At 36.4% G+C, this 15,406-nt stretch overlaps 1 protein-coding gene across 10 annotated transcripts in view; it reads left to right on the top strand.

Moving 5' to 3' along the window:
• Positions 1 to 15,406, top strand: part of KIAA0586 (KIAA0586 ortholog) — a 143,354-nt gene that overhangs the window by 88,770 nt on the left and 39,178 nt on the right. For all 10 annotated transcript variants that reach the window (XM_073242323.1, XM_073242328.1, XM_073242324.1 and 7 more), the window contains 2 exons: positions 4,086 to 4,240; positions 7,822 to 7,930. In XM_073242323.1, the coding sequence (XP_073098424.1) occupies positions 4,086 to 4,240; positions 7,822 to 7,930 (264 nt within the window). The remainder of the gene's footprint in view (positions 1 to 4,085; positions 4,241 to 7,821; positions 7,931 to 15,406) is intronic.

Genomic DNA, 15,406 nt, shown 5'->3' with positions numbered 1-15,406 from the left:
ATCGTGAAGACTATGGGATATACCCAGTTATGGTTCTTTGTTTACTCAAAAACGTGTGTTGAATAGCTGCTGTACCTAGTGCTATTATATTGGTACTATATTAGGCACTTGAGACATCTGCTCTCAAGGAAGTTTACAAGGTAGTGTAGGAGCAATACAAGAAAGACAATGATAATATTGTGTAATTAGTACAACAGCACAGAATACTGTGGGAGTGCAGAGGATTCAGATGTTTCCCACAAGAGCTGATATGAAACTGAATTTTAAAGGAATTAGCCAGAAGGTGAAGTATGATCAGCATCTTCCAGTTTGTTCATTTATTCATTTAGAAAATATTTTTTGAGCACTTCTTTGCTCTAAGCACATCCTAGAGGAATATAAAACCTGGTAAGGCTCTGACCATAATGAGTGTCTTTTTCTAGTAGAAATAGTAGAGGAAAAGGTGCAAACATGCAATGAATTAGTACTGGGTGTCCGTATAAAATGGGAGAGTACAAGTCAGCTTACCTGGAGAAGGCAATCAAGATAGATTTCATCCATGAGGTGAGGCTTACTTGAAATACTTCTCAAAGATGAATAGATATTTGCCATGTCAAGTAGGGAGGGACCTTCCATGTAGAATATGCAATGAGACAAGGTGATAAAGTCAAAAAATAGCAAGACTTAATCAGGGAAATTTAAGTACTTTATCAATGAATTAGAGTTTAGGATGCAGTGAGACTGTAGTAGTGAGCAGAAACCAGGTACTAACAGACCCTGGATTGCATATCAGATAGTTTTTAGATTTGCTCTTAAGATAGTAAGGATCCGTTTGTGTACAAAATGGAAAAGTAATACCTATCTTATTTTATATGTATTCCCATGGAAATTCAGTCTTGAATTTTATCAATTCTGAATGTTTTGTGATATTCACAGATTCATTAAGAATTATAAGTAGATGGCTGGCTATATGATTATATTTGCCTTTTATTTAGCAAGATCATCTGACGTGCAGTGTGATGGGCAAATTGGAGAGGATTAAGACTGCAGGCAAGGAGCCAGATTAGACAGCTATTAAAGTAACCCTGGTGAGACGTTATTCAGCACTGAGGACATATAAAAAGGCAGGTTTTAGAGACAATTAGAGAGGAGAATGGACAAGACAGTTTGAATATAAAAGGTGTAAAAGAAGAGAAAGTCTAAGAAATCTCCAGTTTATATCTGGAATGATTTCTACTCACTGAAGGAGAGGTAATATGGAAGAAGGACAGAATTAGTAGGAAATAAGTATGACTGGGTTTTGTACATGTGGAATTTGAAGTTGAGGTACTTTGGGGTTTCATACAAATGCAATAATCTATTAAACATACCAGACCCAAAGCTGCTACTGGTGCTGGCAATTTCAGATGGACTTAGTCTTCTCTGAAAGTCTATGATGGTTGCTTTTTCATAACAGTAGGATTCCTTCTAGAAGAGTAAAATTAGGGATTTCAAGTTACGATTAATCAAATTAAATTTGACTTAATGAAATAATACTTTAAGTATACTTCTTATAAAGGACTAACTTACATTATGCAGACAAGACACCCACACTCAAAGAGCATGCTTTTTAGAAGTGACACAGCACATTCAGTATTGCTATGATTGCTGTCATGGAATTTTATCTTGACCCCTTGTCACTAAGTTAAGACACCTGTCTCTGTAGTCCTCTATTAGTTACCTGCCTAATGTTGCTCTTATTACACTGATCTGTGATCTCACTCGAGGGTAGGGATTTATCTTGTTCTCTGTCATATCCCTGTCATCTAAGAGAGTGTATGGCACCTAGTGCACAGTCAGTAAACGTATGTTAAATTATAGGGTGGTATGTGAGTTGAAAGCTCTTGTGCACTCTGAATGCTTTGGGGGAGATGTTTGGTTATTTACTTTCTGAGTTTCTGGAGTTGAATTTTTTTCTTTTAAAAACTTTACCTTATGTCTTAATTTTTTCTTTATACCCATGTATTAACCACATAGAACATTTACATAAAAACAAAATATTATTATATCATACATTAAATTATAGACTCCTTTCTTGGAGTGCCCTCCATCCACCCTTCCTCCTCACATTTTCTCTTGTCCCATATTATGTCTTACCCCAGGTAACTCATTTTAAGATTCTGGTATGTAACCTTCTTGTTTTTGTCATTGCACATATAATTATATGCAAATTCACAGGTATAGTATACATGATAGGGACATATGGTGTGTGTGTTTACCATTGTTTTACAAGTTAAGATCATTTGATGCTCACTTACCTGCATTTTGTTTTAACCTATTAAATCCTGTGGAAATTACTCCAGGTCAGCTGGTATTGCTTAAATTTATTCTTTTTAATGGCTGCATAAAACCTTTTAGTGTGGATGGCCTATCATTTATTTAATCACCACTCTATTGATGGATACTTAATTACCATTTTCCTCCACTATAAGCATTGCTAGAGTAAATATCCACATATGTATACTCTAAGCTATTGTTGCATTATTCGTATTTTGGAATCATTTCCCAGGAGTAGTTACTAGATCCAAGGGCAGAGGTATTTTAATTTTAGGATATGCCAAGTTGCTTTCTTAAAAATTTAATCCAATTTATTTTTATCTGTAATTTATTTGAGACTTTTCCCTGCATCCTGTCCAAAAATTTTGTTTATTACTCTTATTATTTTTGTCAGTTGAAATATAAAGTTCTCTAACTATTAGTGAGTTTATGTTTTTTTGTATTTGTTGACCATTTGGATTTGCTCTTCTGTGAATTCCCTCCCTAAGTTCTTTCCCCATCTGTTAGGTTCTAAATTTTCCTTGTAACTTTGTAAGAGGTATTTCCATATTTTAGATGCTTTCTATCCTGAGTATTGCAAATGTCTTTTTTCAAATTTACACTTTGTTTATTGACATTATTTATGATCATGCTTTGATATATAATTAAAAACATTTTATATAGTTATTTCTATCTTTTATACTTTCTCTGTTTTTATGGCTTGATTAGGTTTTACCTAACACAGTTTAATACCAGTAATACCAGTAATCTCATAGATTTTCTTGCAAGATTTTCATTAAGTATATATTTATATTTAAGTCTGTGTGATAATTTGCTATACCTAAGAAATTATCAACAGACTACCTTTCAATCGAAAAAATCTGTGATATCTTTCAAATATTATTTCATTTAAAACAACTTAGTTTATGTGTAATGCTTCAGGTCTATTTCTATGGACTAAAATGAAATACTATACTGTGCTATATTTAAAAGGTGGCCATTAGTTAGAAAGAAGAATTTTCTTAGAAGTATTTTAGCAATGGGAGGATTCAAATATGAGGATTTTAATTCCTCTTAATAGCTCTCTGATGTTTGGAAAGTCAGTTGACTTCCTTAGCCTTATCTTTGTCAGTGAAAGACGGTTATAATACTATCTGACCTGCCTTACAGAATGATTGTGATATTCAAATTAAATGAGGTAATATATATGAAATATGTACATATTATGTATATTATAGTGCCCAGAAGTACAAAGTGCTATATAAATGCACAGTGTTATTATTAGATATAACAGATACTTCTGCTCTTACTGTCTTCTTTTTATTGATTCGATTGAGATGCCATTTGGATAAGAAAAAGGAATTTGATAATTTAAAGAAAAATAGCTACAGAACAGAGCTAAGCAATACCAACATTTTCTAGCTAGGAAATTGCCCCTTGCTGTAAGATTGTATTTTAGATAGCAAGTATTCCACTGACTCCTACTGATTAAAAAGGTAAGTTGGAGTGTTAGGAGGTGGTTTGTAAGGGGTGGGGTTTGAGTGTGGATTCTACCAGCAACTTGTTGGTTAGAGCCTTAGAATGGCCCATAGATGTTTTTTTAACGTAAGTACTTTTTGCATTCTCTCTGAGCTTTGGTTTTAATTGCAGTGAAAGCTTGGTACTAGGTGTTTTGGGTTAAAGTGCACTGCTACTTCAACATTGCTACATTGCTACAGCAATGAGAAATATTGGTAATTCTAGTCAATTACTTGTTCTTTTTGTAAGATAGACAATTTGTTTTAACTCTTTGTTTACATATTTGATAACAGGTGGTGTTTATGAAAATTCATATGCTAGTCATGGTCCAATGAGTTTGGAAGAATTGGAGTTGCAGCCAAATTCTAAGCTTCCTCTTCCCACAGCACTTTTGACAGCACAAGAAAATGATGTGAAGTTAATAACAGCAGCTGAAGATTTCCCTCAGGTACTCAATTAATAGCACTTACTCTTTACTTAAAATGAGAAAGTGGCAATGCTGTACCTTAGCAGGGTATGCTGTCAAGAACATAGTCTTTGGAGTCAGCCTCAAATCATGCCTCCTTTATTTACTAACTGAAGCATGGATATATATCTTTGCTTATCTGTTCTCTTGCTGTGACCTTGAATACATTATTTAACCTTTTTGTAAGCCTTAATTTTCTCATTTTTAAATTGAAGATTAAAAATAATGTATATAAAATACCTATCATCTAGTTAGGTAGCTATTAGCATTTACACCTCTGTATCCCCATGCAATTACACCTCTGTATCCCCATGCAATGTCTAGATCAGTAATTTGCACATAGTAGGTACTCAATAAACATTTATTACATTACAATTTATAAAATCTGTCATCTTAAAACATAAGAAATTTCATACTGAGTTACACCAGTGGCCCATATAATGTTGGGTACTGGAAAAAGAGGATAATTAATCTCCAAGGTATAGAAAGATGCTCATGGTATTACAAATAGTTTTATATCTGTCTAATAGCAATGCATTTCTCACTGTGGATTAATTTAGCAATAGGTAGTTGTTGCATGGTGGTGAGTATTACTGGTTCACAATCTTGGGAGTTCCCTGGGTGAACTTCAAAACTGGCCCCTCCCTATACATGGAGGGCAAAGAAGACTGAAGAAAGGGGCAGACCACACCAGATGAGCAGGTGGCAGTTTTAATAAGCATGAGAACTTATATAAAAGGCTTCTCTTGGGTGGCCACAAGATAAGTAGATCTCTGCGTCTGTCTGCCAGAATCTTAAAAGTGTATATGGAAGTCTTAACTGGGTTCAGTCATGTATTCCGTCCAGATGGTCTCAACAACACCTTATTCTCTTAAGGCTGTGTCCTTGAAATGGCTCCTAGTATGGGAATATTGGCTGGGTTATACATTCCAAGGACAGGGAGAGAGGAAGGAGCCTCCAATTGCCTGGGTCCAGCTTACAGTTCAACTGGAGGTAACATCCTTTCAGCCTCCAACAAGGATGTAATCCAAAAATATATAAAATAAAGATTGTTTATGGAACACACCCATTTATGTAGGGTTCAGTATTAATACCCTGTGACCAAGCAAAGATCAGGGAAGCCAGTTAATAATGGATAAACATCTATTAATAACTTCTATATAGAAGGACAATTGTTTGTGACCTTGGGTTAGGCAAAAATGACACCAAAAGCACTACCCATGAAAGAAAAAAAATGAACAAATTGATCTTAACAAAAATAAGAACTTCTGCTCTTCAAGACACACTGTTAAGAGTAAGAAAAGAAGCCAGAGTCTGAGAAAATATTTGTAAATCACTTATCTGATAAGAGGCTTGTATTCAGAATGTATAAGGAACTCACAGAGTTCAATATTAAGAAACAAAAAATTCAGTTAAAAAATGGATAAAATATTTGGATAGATACTTTACCCAGAGAAAACATGCTGATGGCAAGTAAATACATAAAAAGATTATTAACATCGTTAGTCATTGGGAAAATGCTAATTAAAAGCATAATGAAATACCACTACTCATTCATTATAATATCTAAAATTAAAAAGACCGATATGCCAAGTGTTGGCAAAGATGTGGCACAACTAAACTCTCATACCCTGCTGGATGTGAATGTAAAATGATTCAACCACTTTGTGAAAGAGTTCGGCAATTAGAAAAAGTAAAACTCACACCTGCTATGTGACCCAGGCATTTCACTCCTAGGTATTGACTCAAGTGAATGCAAAATGCATATGGACATGAAGACTTGTACACAAACACTGATAGCAAATTTATTTGTAGTAACCCCAAACTGAAACAACACAAATGTCTATCAAATGATGAACATAAAAATTGGTATATATTTATACAGTGGAACACTACTCAGCAATAAAAAGCCATGGACTACTGATATATACAATAATGTCAATGATTCTCACCAAAGTTATGTTGAGGGAAAGAAGCCAGATAATCCCCCTCAAAAAACTAAAGGGCATACTCAGATGCCATGTTTATAAAATTCTAGAAAATGAAAACAAGTCTAGTAATGGGATAGAATGCAAAAGGTTATGAGAAAACTTTTGAGATTGATGAATATGCTTATTAACTTGATTTGTGCTGGTTTCATGGATATATAAGTGACAAAATTAAGCAAATTGTACAATTCAAATATGTACAAGTTACTATCAATTATACCTCAGTAAAACTATTTGAAAAATAAAAGAATGATTGCTCTCCTTTAATCGTTGGCCTGTTTTAAAATAAAACTGTGGTGTGTTACCAGAAAAACTGGGCTTAAAAAAATTCATCTATTAGATTTCTGTAAGAGAAAAGTACAGCTAGTAGTAATAATAGCACCCGCTTACTTATAGTGCTTACTCTGCAAGATGCTTTTCTAAGTTCTTTACATATTTAACTCATTTGACCCTTAAAACAACCTAATGAGGTAGTTATTATTATCCCATTTTATGAATGAGGAAATGGAGGTATTGAGGGATTCAGAAACTTGACAAAAAGTCAAAGGTAGAAAATGGCTTAGCCAGATTTGAACACAGCAGTTTAGATCCACAATACTCAGTTCTTAATCACTGTGGTTAGGAAAGGGAGTCAACAAGGAAATTGAGTTGTCGCAGTGAGAGGCATAGTGCCCATGTTAGAAATACAATCCAAAATAATATTTCCGTCAAGGCAGAAATCTATATGACTAATGCTCTAAACTGAGAACCAGTTTAATTAGTTAACTGCTGCAATTTAAAGCTACTCATTTTTACCTGCAGGTAAGTGCGTGCCTGCCACAGCTGGAGTGGTTACATTTGAGTTCATGTGGACAGATGCTTCAGATTATTCTCTGCTTGTATTTGTTGATGAAAATCCAGGGATATCTTTTTAAGTTCCTGATAGCTGTGTTCATGGACTCATTTATAATTAGGCTTATAAAAAAAGAAAGGGAAGAAAGAAAATGGCTAAAGTCATCACAATTTGTGATGTGTAATTGTGAAGGAATTAGTGACTACTGTAAATTTAAAATTTGTTTAGGTTACATACACGTAAGGAAAACAGATGATGGGGTTTATGGTGGAGTATACATTTCTTGAATAGCAAAGGAGGATAACAATACCTATTCATACTTAAGATAATTAAATGATGTTACTATATACTAAAACTCTTCAAATATTGCAGTGCGTTATGCAGATTTTCATTTTACACAAAAATGATTATATGGAAGAGCTTACAGCCACATTAACTTTTTATCCCATCTATATCCATTATGTGTATATATATAGAATAGATTTATATGTAGCTCTGAGTTCTCTACTCAGTATACAAAGAATGATTTGAATATTTGAAATTTATGTTTATTATACACAATACACACAGATTTTGTTTTTGCAATAGCTTTATTAATATGTACTCCATCACCCATTTGGCAGTTAGAAAGCATGCATAATGCTGTAATTTTATATAATAAACAACCCTAATAATTTAATTCTCAGAGTTTTAAAAAATAACTTAAAAAATAATATCATGACTTCATGTCTTAAATTCTTTAGTACCAACAAAAGCCTGACCAAGACGTTAAGCAAGTTGAACACAAGCCAGTACAAATTCGTGTAATACATGTAAGAAGTAAATCTGATATTTCACTTTCACAGCAACCAGGTAAGATTTGCTTTCTCATAATAATAGCTTGATACTTGTCCTGATATTGAGCAAATATACAAAAGGAATATACAAAAAGAATTCTTTTTTTCTTTTTGCCTTTGCAAATGTTTCATATATTACAATTTATTTTTATTTTGAATTATATAGTTTTAAAAAAGATTTTCTTCTAAGCAAAATTATCTGTTTAGGCTTTGAAAGTATTATGCTATACTTTATGTTGGCTGAATTTTAAATGAACTGATTTCATTCTATTGGTCTTTCAAAGAAAAATATATGGATTTCAAAATGATGACTATCTTCTATGCATAATTTTTTGCTGGTCCACAATATTAATTATAGAGACTGACCCCACTGTGGAAGGCTGAGTTCATCTTGGAACTGGGACCTTTATTATAGTGCTGTTTACCTGCAAAGTATTTTCTCCTTTCCCATCTTCTTCTTCATCTTATTGCTTTTATTTTTTTATTTTTTATTTTATTTTATTTTGGTATCATTAATCTACAATTACATGAAGAACATTATGTTTACTAGGCACCGCCCTTCAACAAGTTCCCCCCACATACCCCTTCACAGTCACTGTCCATCTGCGTAGTAAGATGCTGTAAAATCACTACTTTCTTCTCTGTATTGCACAGCCCTCCCCTTGCCCCCATGCACTATACATGCTAATCGTAATGCCCTCTTTCTTTTTCCCGCCCTTATCTCTTCCTTCCCACCCATCCTCCCCAGTCCCTTTCCCTTTGGTAACTGTTAGTCCATTCTTGGGTTCTGTGATTCTGCTGCTGTTTTGTTCCTTCAGTTTTCCTTTGTTCTTTTACTCCACATATGAGTGAAATCATTTGGTACTTGTCTTTCTCTGCCTGGCTTATTTCACTGAGCATAATACCCTCTAGCTCCATCCATGTTGTTGCGAATGGTAGGATCTGTTTTTTACTTATGGCTGAGTAATATTCCATTGTGTATATATACCACATCTTCTTTATCCATTCATCTACTGATGGACATTAGGTTGCTTCCATATCTTGGCTATTGTAAATAGTGCAGTGATAAACATAGGGGTGCATCTGTCTTTTTCAAACTGGGCTTCTGCATTCTTAGGGTAAATTCCTAGAAGTGGAATTCCTGGGTCAAATAGTATTTCTATTTTGAGCATTCTGAGGAACCTCCATACTGCTTTCCACAATGGTTGAACTAATTACATTCCCACCAGCAGTGTAGGAGGGTTCCCCTTTCTCCACAATCTCACCAACATTTGTTGTTCTTTGTCTTTTTGATGATGGCAATCCTTACTGGTGTGAGGTGATATCTCATTGTGGTTTTAATCTGCATTTCGCTGATGATTAGCGATGTGGAACAACTTTTAATGTGCCTGTTGGCCATCTGGATTTCTTCTTTAGAGAACTGTCTATTCAGCTCCTCTGCCCATTTTTTAATTGGATTATTTGCTTTTTGTTTGTTGAGGTGTGTGAGCTCTTCTTATATTTTGGATGTCAACCCTTTATCAGATCTGTCATTTATGAATATATTCTCCCATGCTGTAGGATGCCTTTTTGTTCTATTGATGGTGTCCTTTGCTGAACAGAAGCTTTTCAGCTTGATATGGTCCCACTTGTTCATTTTTGCTTTTGTTTCCCTTGCCAGGGGAGATATGTTCATAAAGAAGTTGTTCATGTTTATGCCCAAGAGATTTTTGCCTATGATTTTTACTAAGAGTTTTATGGTTTCATGACTTCCTTTCAGGTCTTTGATCCATTTCTAATTTACTTTTGTGTATGGGGTTAGACAGTGATCCAGTTTCATTCTCTTACATGTAGCTGTCCAGTTTTGCCAACACCAGTTTTGACAGCCACCAGAAGAGTCCGTCACTTCCCCATTGTATGTCCATGGCTCCTTTATCATATATTAATTGACTGTATATGTTTGGGTTAATATTTGGACTCTATTCTGTTCCACTCGTCTATGTGTCTGTTCTTGTGCTAGTACTAAATTTTCTTGATTACTGTGGCTTTGTAGTAGAGCTTGAAGTCAGGGAGTGTAATTCCCCCTGCTTTATTCTTCCTTCTCAGGATTGCTTTGGCTATTCGGGGTCTTTTGTCATGCCATGTGAATTTTAGAACTATTTGTTCTAGTTCATTGAAGAATGCTGTAGGTATTTTGATAGGGATTGCATTGAATCTGTCAATTGCTTTAGGCAGAATGGCCATTTTGACAATATCAATTCTTCCTACAAAAGAGCATGGGATGTTTTCCATTTGTTAGTGTCCTCTTTAATTTCTCTTAAGAGTGTCTTGTAGTTTTCAGGGTATAGGTCTTTCACTTCCTTGGTTAGGTTTATTTCTAGGTATTTTATTCTTTTTGATGCAATTGTGAATGGAATAGTTTTCCTGATTTCTCTGTCTGTTAGTTCATCGTTAGTGTATAGGACGGCAACAGATTACTGTGCACTAATTTTGTATCCTGCAACTTTGCTGAATTCAGATATATTAGTTATAGTAGTTTTGGAATAGAGTCTTTAGGGATTTTTTCTGTACAATATCATGTAATCTGCAAATAGTGACAGTTTAGCTTCTTCTTTACCAGTCTGGATCCCTTGTATTTCTTTGTTTTGCCTGATTGCCGTGACTAGGATGTACAGTACTATGTTGAATAACATTGGAGGAAGTGGGCATCCCTGTCTTGTTCCTGATTTTAGAGGAAAGCTTTCAGCTTCTCGCTTTTAAGTATGATATTGGCTGTGGGTCTGTCATATATGGCCTTTATTATGTTGAGGTACCTGCCCTGTATACCCATTTTGTTGAGAGTTTTTGTCATGAATGGATGTTGAATTTTGTCGAATGCTTTTTCAGCATCTATGGAAATGATCATGTGGTATCTGTCCTTTTTGTTTATGTGGTGGATGATATTGATGGATTTTTGAATGTTTCACAATCCTTGCATCCATGAGATGAATCCCTCTTGATCATTGTGTAAGATCCTCTTGATATATTTCTGAGTTCGGTTTGCTAGTATTTTGTTGAGTATTTATGCATCTATGTTCATCAGGGATATTGGTCTGTAATTTTCTTTTTTGGTGGGGTCTTTGCCTGGTTTTGGTATGAGTGATGCTGGCTTCATAGAATGAGTTTGGAAGTATTCCCTCCTCTTCTATTTTTTGGAAAACTTTAAGGAGAATGGGTACTATCTATTCTCTATATGTCTGATAAAATTTAGCAGTGAATCCATCTGGTCCAGAGGTTTTGTTCTTGGGTAGTTTTTGATTACTGCTTCAATTTTGTTGCTGGTAATTGTTCTGTTTAGATTTTCTGTTTCTTACTTGGTCAGTCTTGGAAGGTTGTATTTGTCTAGAAAGTTGTCCATTTCTTCTGTTTTCCAACTTTTTAGCATATATATTTTCATAGTATATTCTAATCATTTTTTGTATTTCTGTGGGTCCGTCATAAATTTTCCTTTCTCATTTCTGATTCTGTTGATGTGTTAAATTCTTTTTTTCTCTTAATAAGTCTGACTAGGGGCTTATCTATTTTTGAATTTATTTTTTCAAAAAACCAGCTCTTGGTTTCATTGATTTTTTCTATTTTTTCATTATTCTCAATTTTATTTATTTCTTCTCTGATCTTTATTATGTCCCTCCTTCTGCTAACTTTGGGCCTCATTTGTTCTTCTTTTTCCAGTTTCAATAATTGTGACTTTAGACTATTCATTTGGGATTGTTCTTCCTTCTTTAAATATGCCTGGATTGCTATATACTTTCCTCTTAGAACTGCCTTTGCTGCCTTCCACAGAAGTTGGGGCTTCATGCTGTCGTTGTCATTTATCTCCATATATTACTTGATCTCTGTTTTAATTTGGTCATTGATCCATTGATTATTTAGAAGGATGTTGTTAAGCCTCCATGTGTTTGTAAGCCTTTTTGTTTTGTTTGTACAATTTATTTCTAGTTTTAAGCCTTTGTGGTCTGAGAAGTTGGTTGGTAGGATTTCAGTCTTTTTGAATTTACTGAGGCTCTTTTTGTGGCCTAGTATGTGGTCTATTCTGGAAAATGTTCCATGTGCTGCTTTTGGGTGAAATGTTCTGTAGACATCTATTAGGTCCATCTGTTCTAATGTGTTGTTCAGTGCCTCTGTCGCCTTACTTATTTTCTGCCTGGGTGATCTGTCTTTTGGAGTAAGTGGTGTGTTGAAGTCTCCTAAAATGAATGCTTTGTATTCTGTTTCTTTCTTTAATTCTGTTAGTATTTGTCACATATGTAGGTGCTCCTGTATTGGGTGCATATATATTTATAATGGTTATATCCTCTTGTTGGACTGAACCCTTTATCATTATGTAATGTCCTTCTTTATCTCTTGTTACTTTCTTTGTTTTTAAGTCTATTTTGTGTCATACAAGTACTGCAACACCTGCTTTTTTCTCCCTATTGTTTGCATGAAATATGTTTTTCCATCCCTTCACTTTTAGTCTGTGCATGTCTTTGGGTTTGAGGTGAGTCTCTTGTAAGCAGCATATAGATGGGTCTTGCTTTTTTATCCATTCTGTTAATTCTGTGTCTTTTGATTGGTGCATTCAGTCCATTTACATTTAGGGTGATTATTGAAAGATATGGACTTATTGCCATTGCAGGCTTTAGACTTGTGGTTTCCAAAGGTTCAAGGGTAGCTTCTTTAGTATGTAGCCGTCTAACTTAACTCTCTTATTAAGCTATTATAAACACAGTCTCAGTCTGATGATTCTTTATTTCTCTCCCTTCTTATTCCTCCTCCTCTATTCTTTGCATGTTAAGTGTTTTATTCTGTGCTCTTTTATGTTTTCTTTGACTGCTTTTGTGAGTAGTTGATTTTATTTTTTGCATGTAGTTAGTATTTGGTTGGGTCTGCTTTCTTTGGTGTGATTTTATTTTCTCTTTTGACATCTGTTTAGCCTTTGGAGTGCTTCCATCTAGAGCAGTACCTTTAAAATATCCCATAGGGGTGGTATGTGGGAAGTAAATTCCCTCAACTTTTGTTAGTCTGGGAATTGTTTAATCCCTCATTCATATTTAAATGATAATAGTGCTGGATACAGTATTCTTAGTTTAAGCCCCTTCTGTTTCATTGCATTAAATATATCATGCCATTCTCTTCTGGCCTGTAAGGTTTCTGTTGAGACGTCTGATGATATGATGGGTTTTCCTTTGTAGGTGACCTTTTTTCTGTCTCTGGCTGCCTTTAATACTTTGCCCTTGTCTTTGGTCTTTGCCATTTTAATTATTATATGTCTTGGTGTTGTCATCCTTGGGTCCCTTGTGTTGGGAGTTCTATGGGCTTCCATGGTCTGAGAGACTATTTCCTCCCCCATTTTGGGGAATTTTTCAGCAATTGTTTCTTCATAGACACTTTCTATCCCTTTTTCTCTCTCTTCTTCTTTTGGTACTCTTATAATGCGAATATTGTTCTGTTTGGATTGGTCACAGATTTCTCTTAATATTCTTTCATTCCTGGAGGTCATTTTATCTCTCTGTGCCTCAGCTTCTCTGTATTCCTGTTCTCTGATTTCAATTCCATTAATGGTCTCTTGCACCTCATCCAGTCTGCTCTTAAGTCCTTCCAGAGATTGTTTTATTTCTGTATTCTCCCTCCCTACTTGCTCCTTTAGCTCTTGCATATTTGTCTGCAGGTCCATCAGCATGGTTATGACCTTTATTTTGAATTCTTTTTCAGGAAGATTGGTTAAATCTATCTCCCTAGGCCCTCTCTTGGGGGTTATCTGAGTAATTCTGGACTGGACCAAATTCTTCTGCCTTTTCATGGCGATAGAGCTAGCTGTAGACCGGTAGTGCATATATCAGCTCTAAGAACAAAGTCCTTTTTTGTTTGCTGGTCACCTTGCCCCTCTCCGCTGCCTGTGTCAGTTACCCACACTCCTGGGGCAGCCTCTGGATTAATCCCCTAAACTGCTGTGGGCGGGTTCACCGTCAGGGTAGCCCAGAACCCTACGAGGAATTTCAGGCACGCCAGGTGTGTTCTCCTGTGAGAGCAGTGCTCCTTCATGCCTTGTTCTATTTCTTCTGCCTGCGCTGGGCAGCTGCGTGCTGGCAGTGGCCTTTGGGTCTTGTCTGGGCAGCTGCACCCTGGGAGGAGATTCTGTGTGGCTGCTGGGGGTGCAGCTGCTCCCGGGCCCCTCCACCGCCGCCACAGTGGGCATGCATGGCTTCTCCCTGGTCGCTCGATGACCACTCCCGGGCCACTCGGCCACCACCTCTGCTGTCAGCTTGTGCGCTTCTCCTGGGCCTCTCCGCCAGCTCACGCGCCCTCTCCCAGGCCACTCCGCCACCACGCCTCTCAGGCTACTGGGTCTCTCTGTCAGGGGCCACACCTGCCAGGAGAATGACTGGCAGGCTGCTTATTGCCATGAGGGTCTTCAGAGCTGCGCTGCTGCCCAGGTAGTTAAGGTGCCTGGACTTCCCTGGGATTCCCCACTGCTGGGCTGATGTGCCGGGATGATTCCGTCTAGCTGTGAGGCCCCTGTCCCTTCATGACTTTCAAAAAGCACTCGCTTTTCTTTTGTCCCAGGAGAACCGTTTGTGGCCACCCACTCGCAGATTTTGCTTTTCTGTTTCTCTAATATTCAGCACACCATGCACTGTGTGTCTGTGTTCCCAGTGCGGATTACTAGAATTGGTTGTTTAGCAGTCCTGGGTGTTCACTCCCTCCCCACTTCCACTCCTTTCTTTCCTCCAGGGAGCTGGGGTTGGGGGAGCACTCGGGTCCTGCTGGGCCATGGCTGGTATCTTACACCCTTCGTGAGATGCTGAGTTCTCGCAGATGTAGATGTAGCCTGGCTGTTGTACTGTAACCACTGGTCTCTCATTTACAAATAGTTGTATTTGTTGTATTTTCAAAAATATATGTGGTTTTGGGAGGAGATTTCCGCTGCCATCTTGGCTCCTCCTCTCCATGAAGGAGTATTTTAATTGTGGAAATTATCTAATTTTCTTTCTTATAGAGTTATACACTATGTATGGAGAGCTTTCCAGTTTTGCCAACAACAGCTGTTGAAGAGGCTGTCATTTCCTCATTGTATATCCATGGCTCCTTTATCATATATTAATTGACCATATATGCTTGGGTTTATATCTTGGCTCTCTATTCTGTTCCACTCATCTATGTGTCTGTTCTTATGCCAGTACCAAATTGTCTTGATTACTGTGGCTTTGTAGTAGAGCTTGAAGTCAGGAAGTGTAATTCCCCCTGCTTTATTCTTCCTTCTCAGGATTGCTTTGGCTATTTGGAGTCTTTTGTCATTCCATGTGAATTTTAGAACTATTTGCTCTAGTTCATTAAGAATGCTGTAGGTGTTTTGATAGGGATTGCATTGAATCTGTAGATTGCTTTAGGCAAGATGGCCATTTTAACAAAATTAGTTCTTCCTAGCCAAGAGCATGGGATGAATTTTTATTTATTAGTGTCCTCTTTAATTTCTATTAAGAGTGTCTTGTGC

This window comes from Manis javanica, chromosome 8 (genome assembly GCF_040802235.1).
Source record: "Manis javanica isolate MJ-LG chromosome 8, MJ_LKY, whole genome shotgun sequence".
NCBI classification, from domain to species: domain Eukaryota; kingdom Metazoa; phylum Chordata; class Mammalia; order Pholidota; family Manidae; genus Manis; species Manis javanica.
Note: the sequence above shows the minus strand (reverse complement) of the source record. Positions and strands in the feature narration are given on the sequence as shown.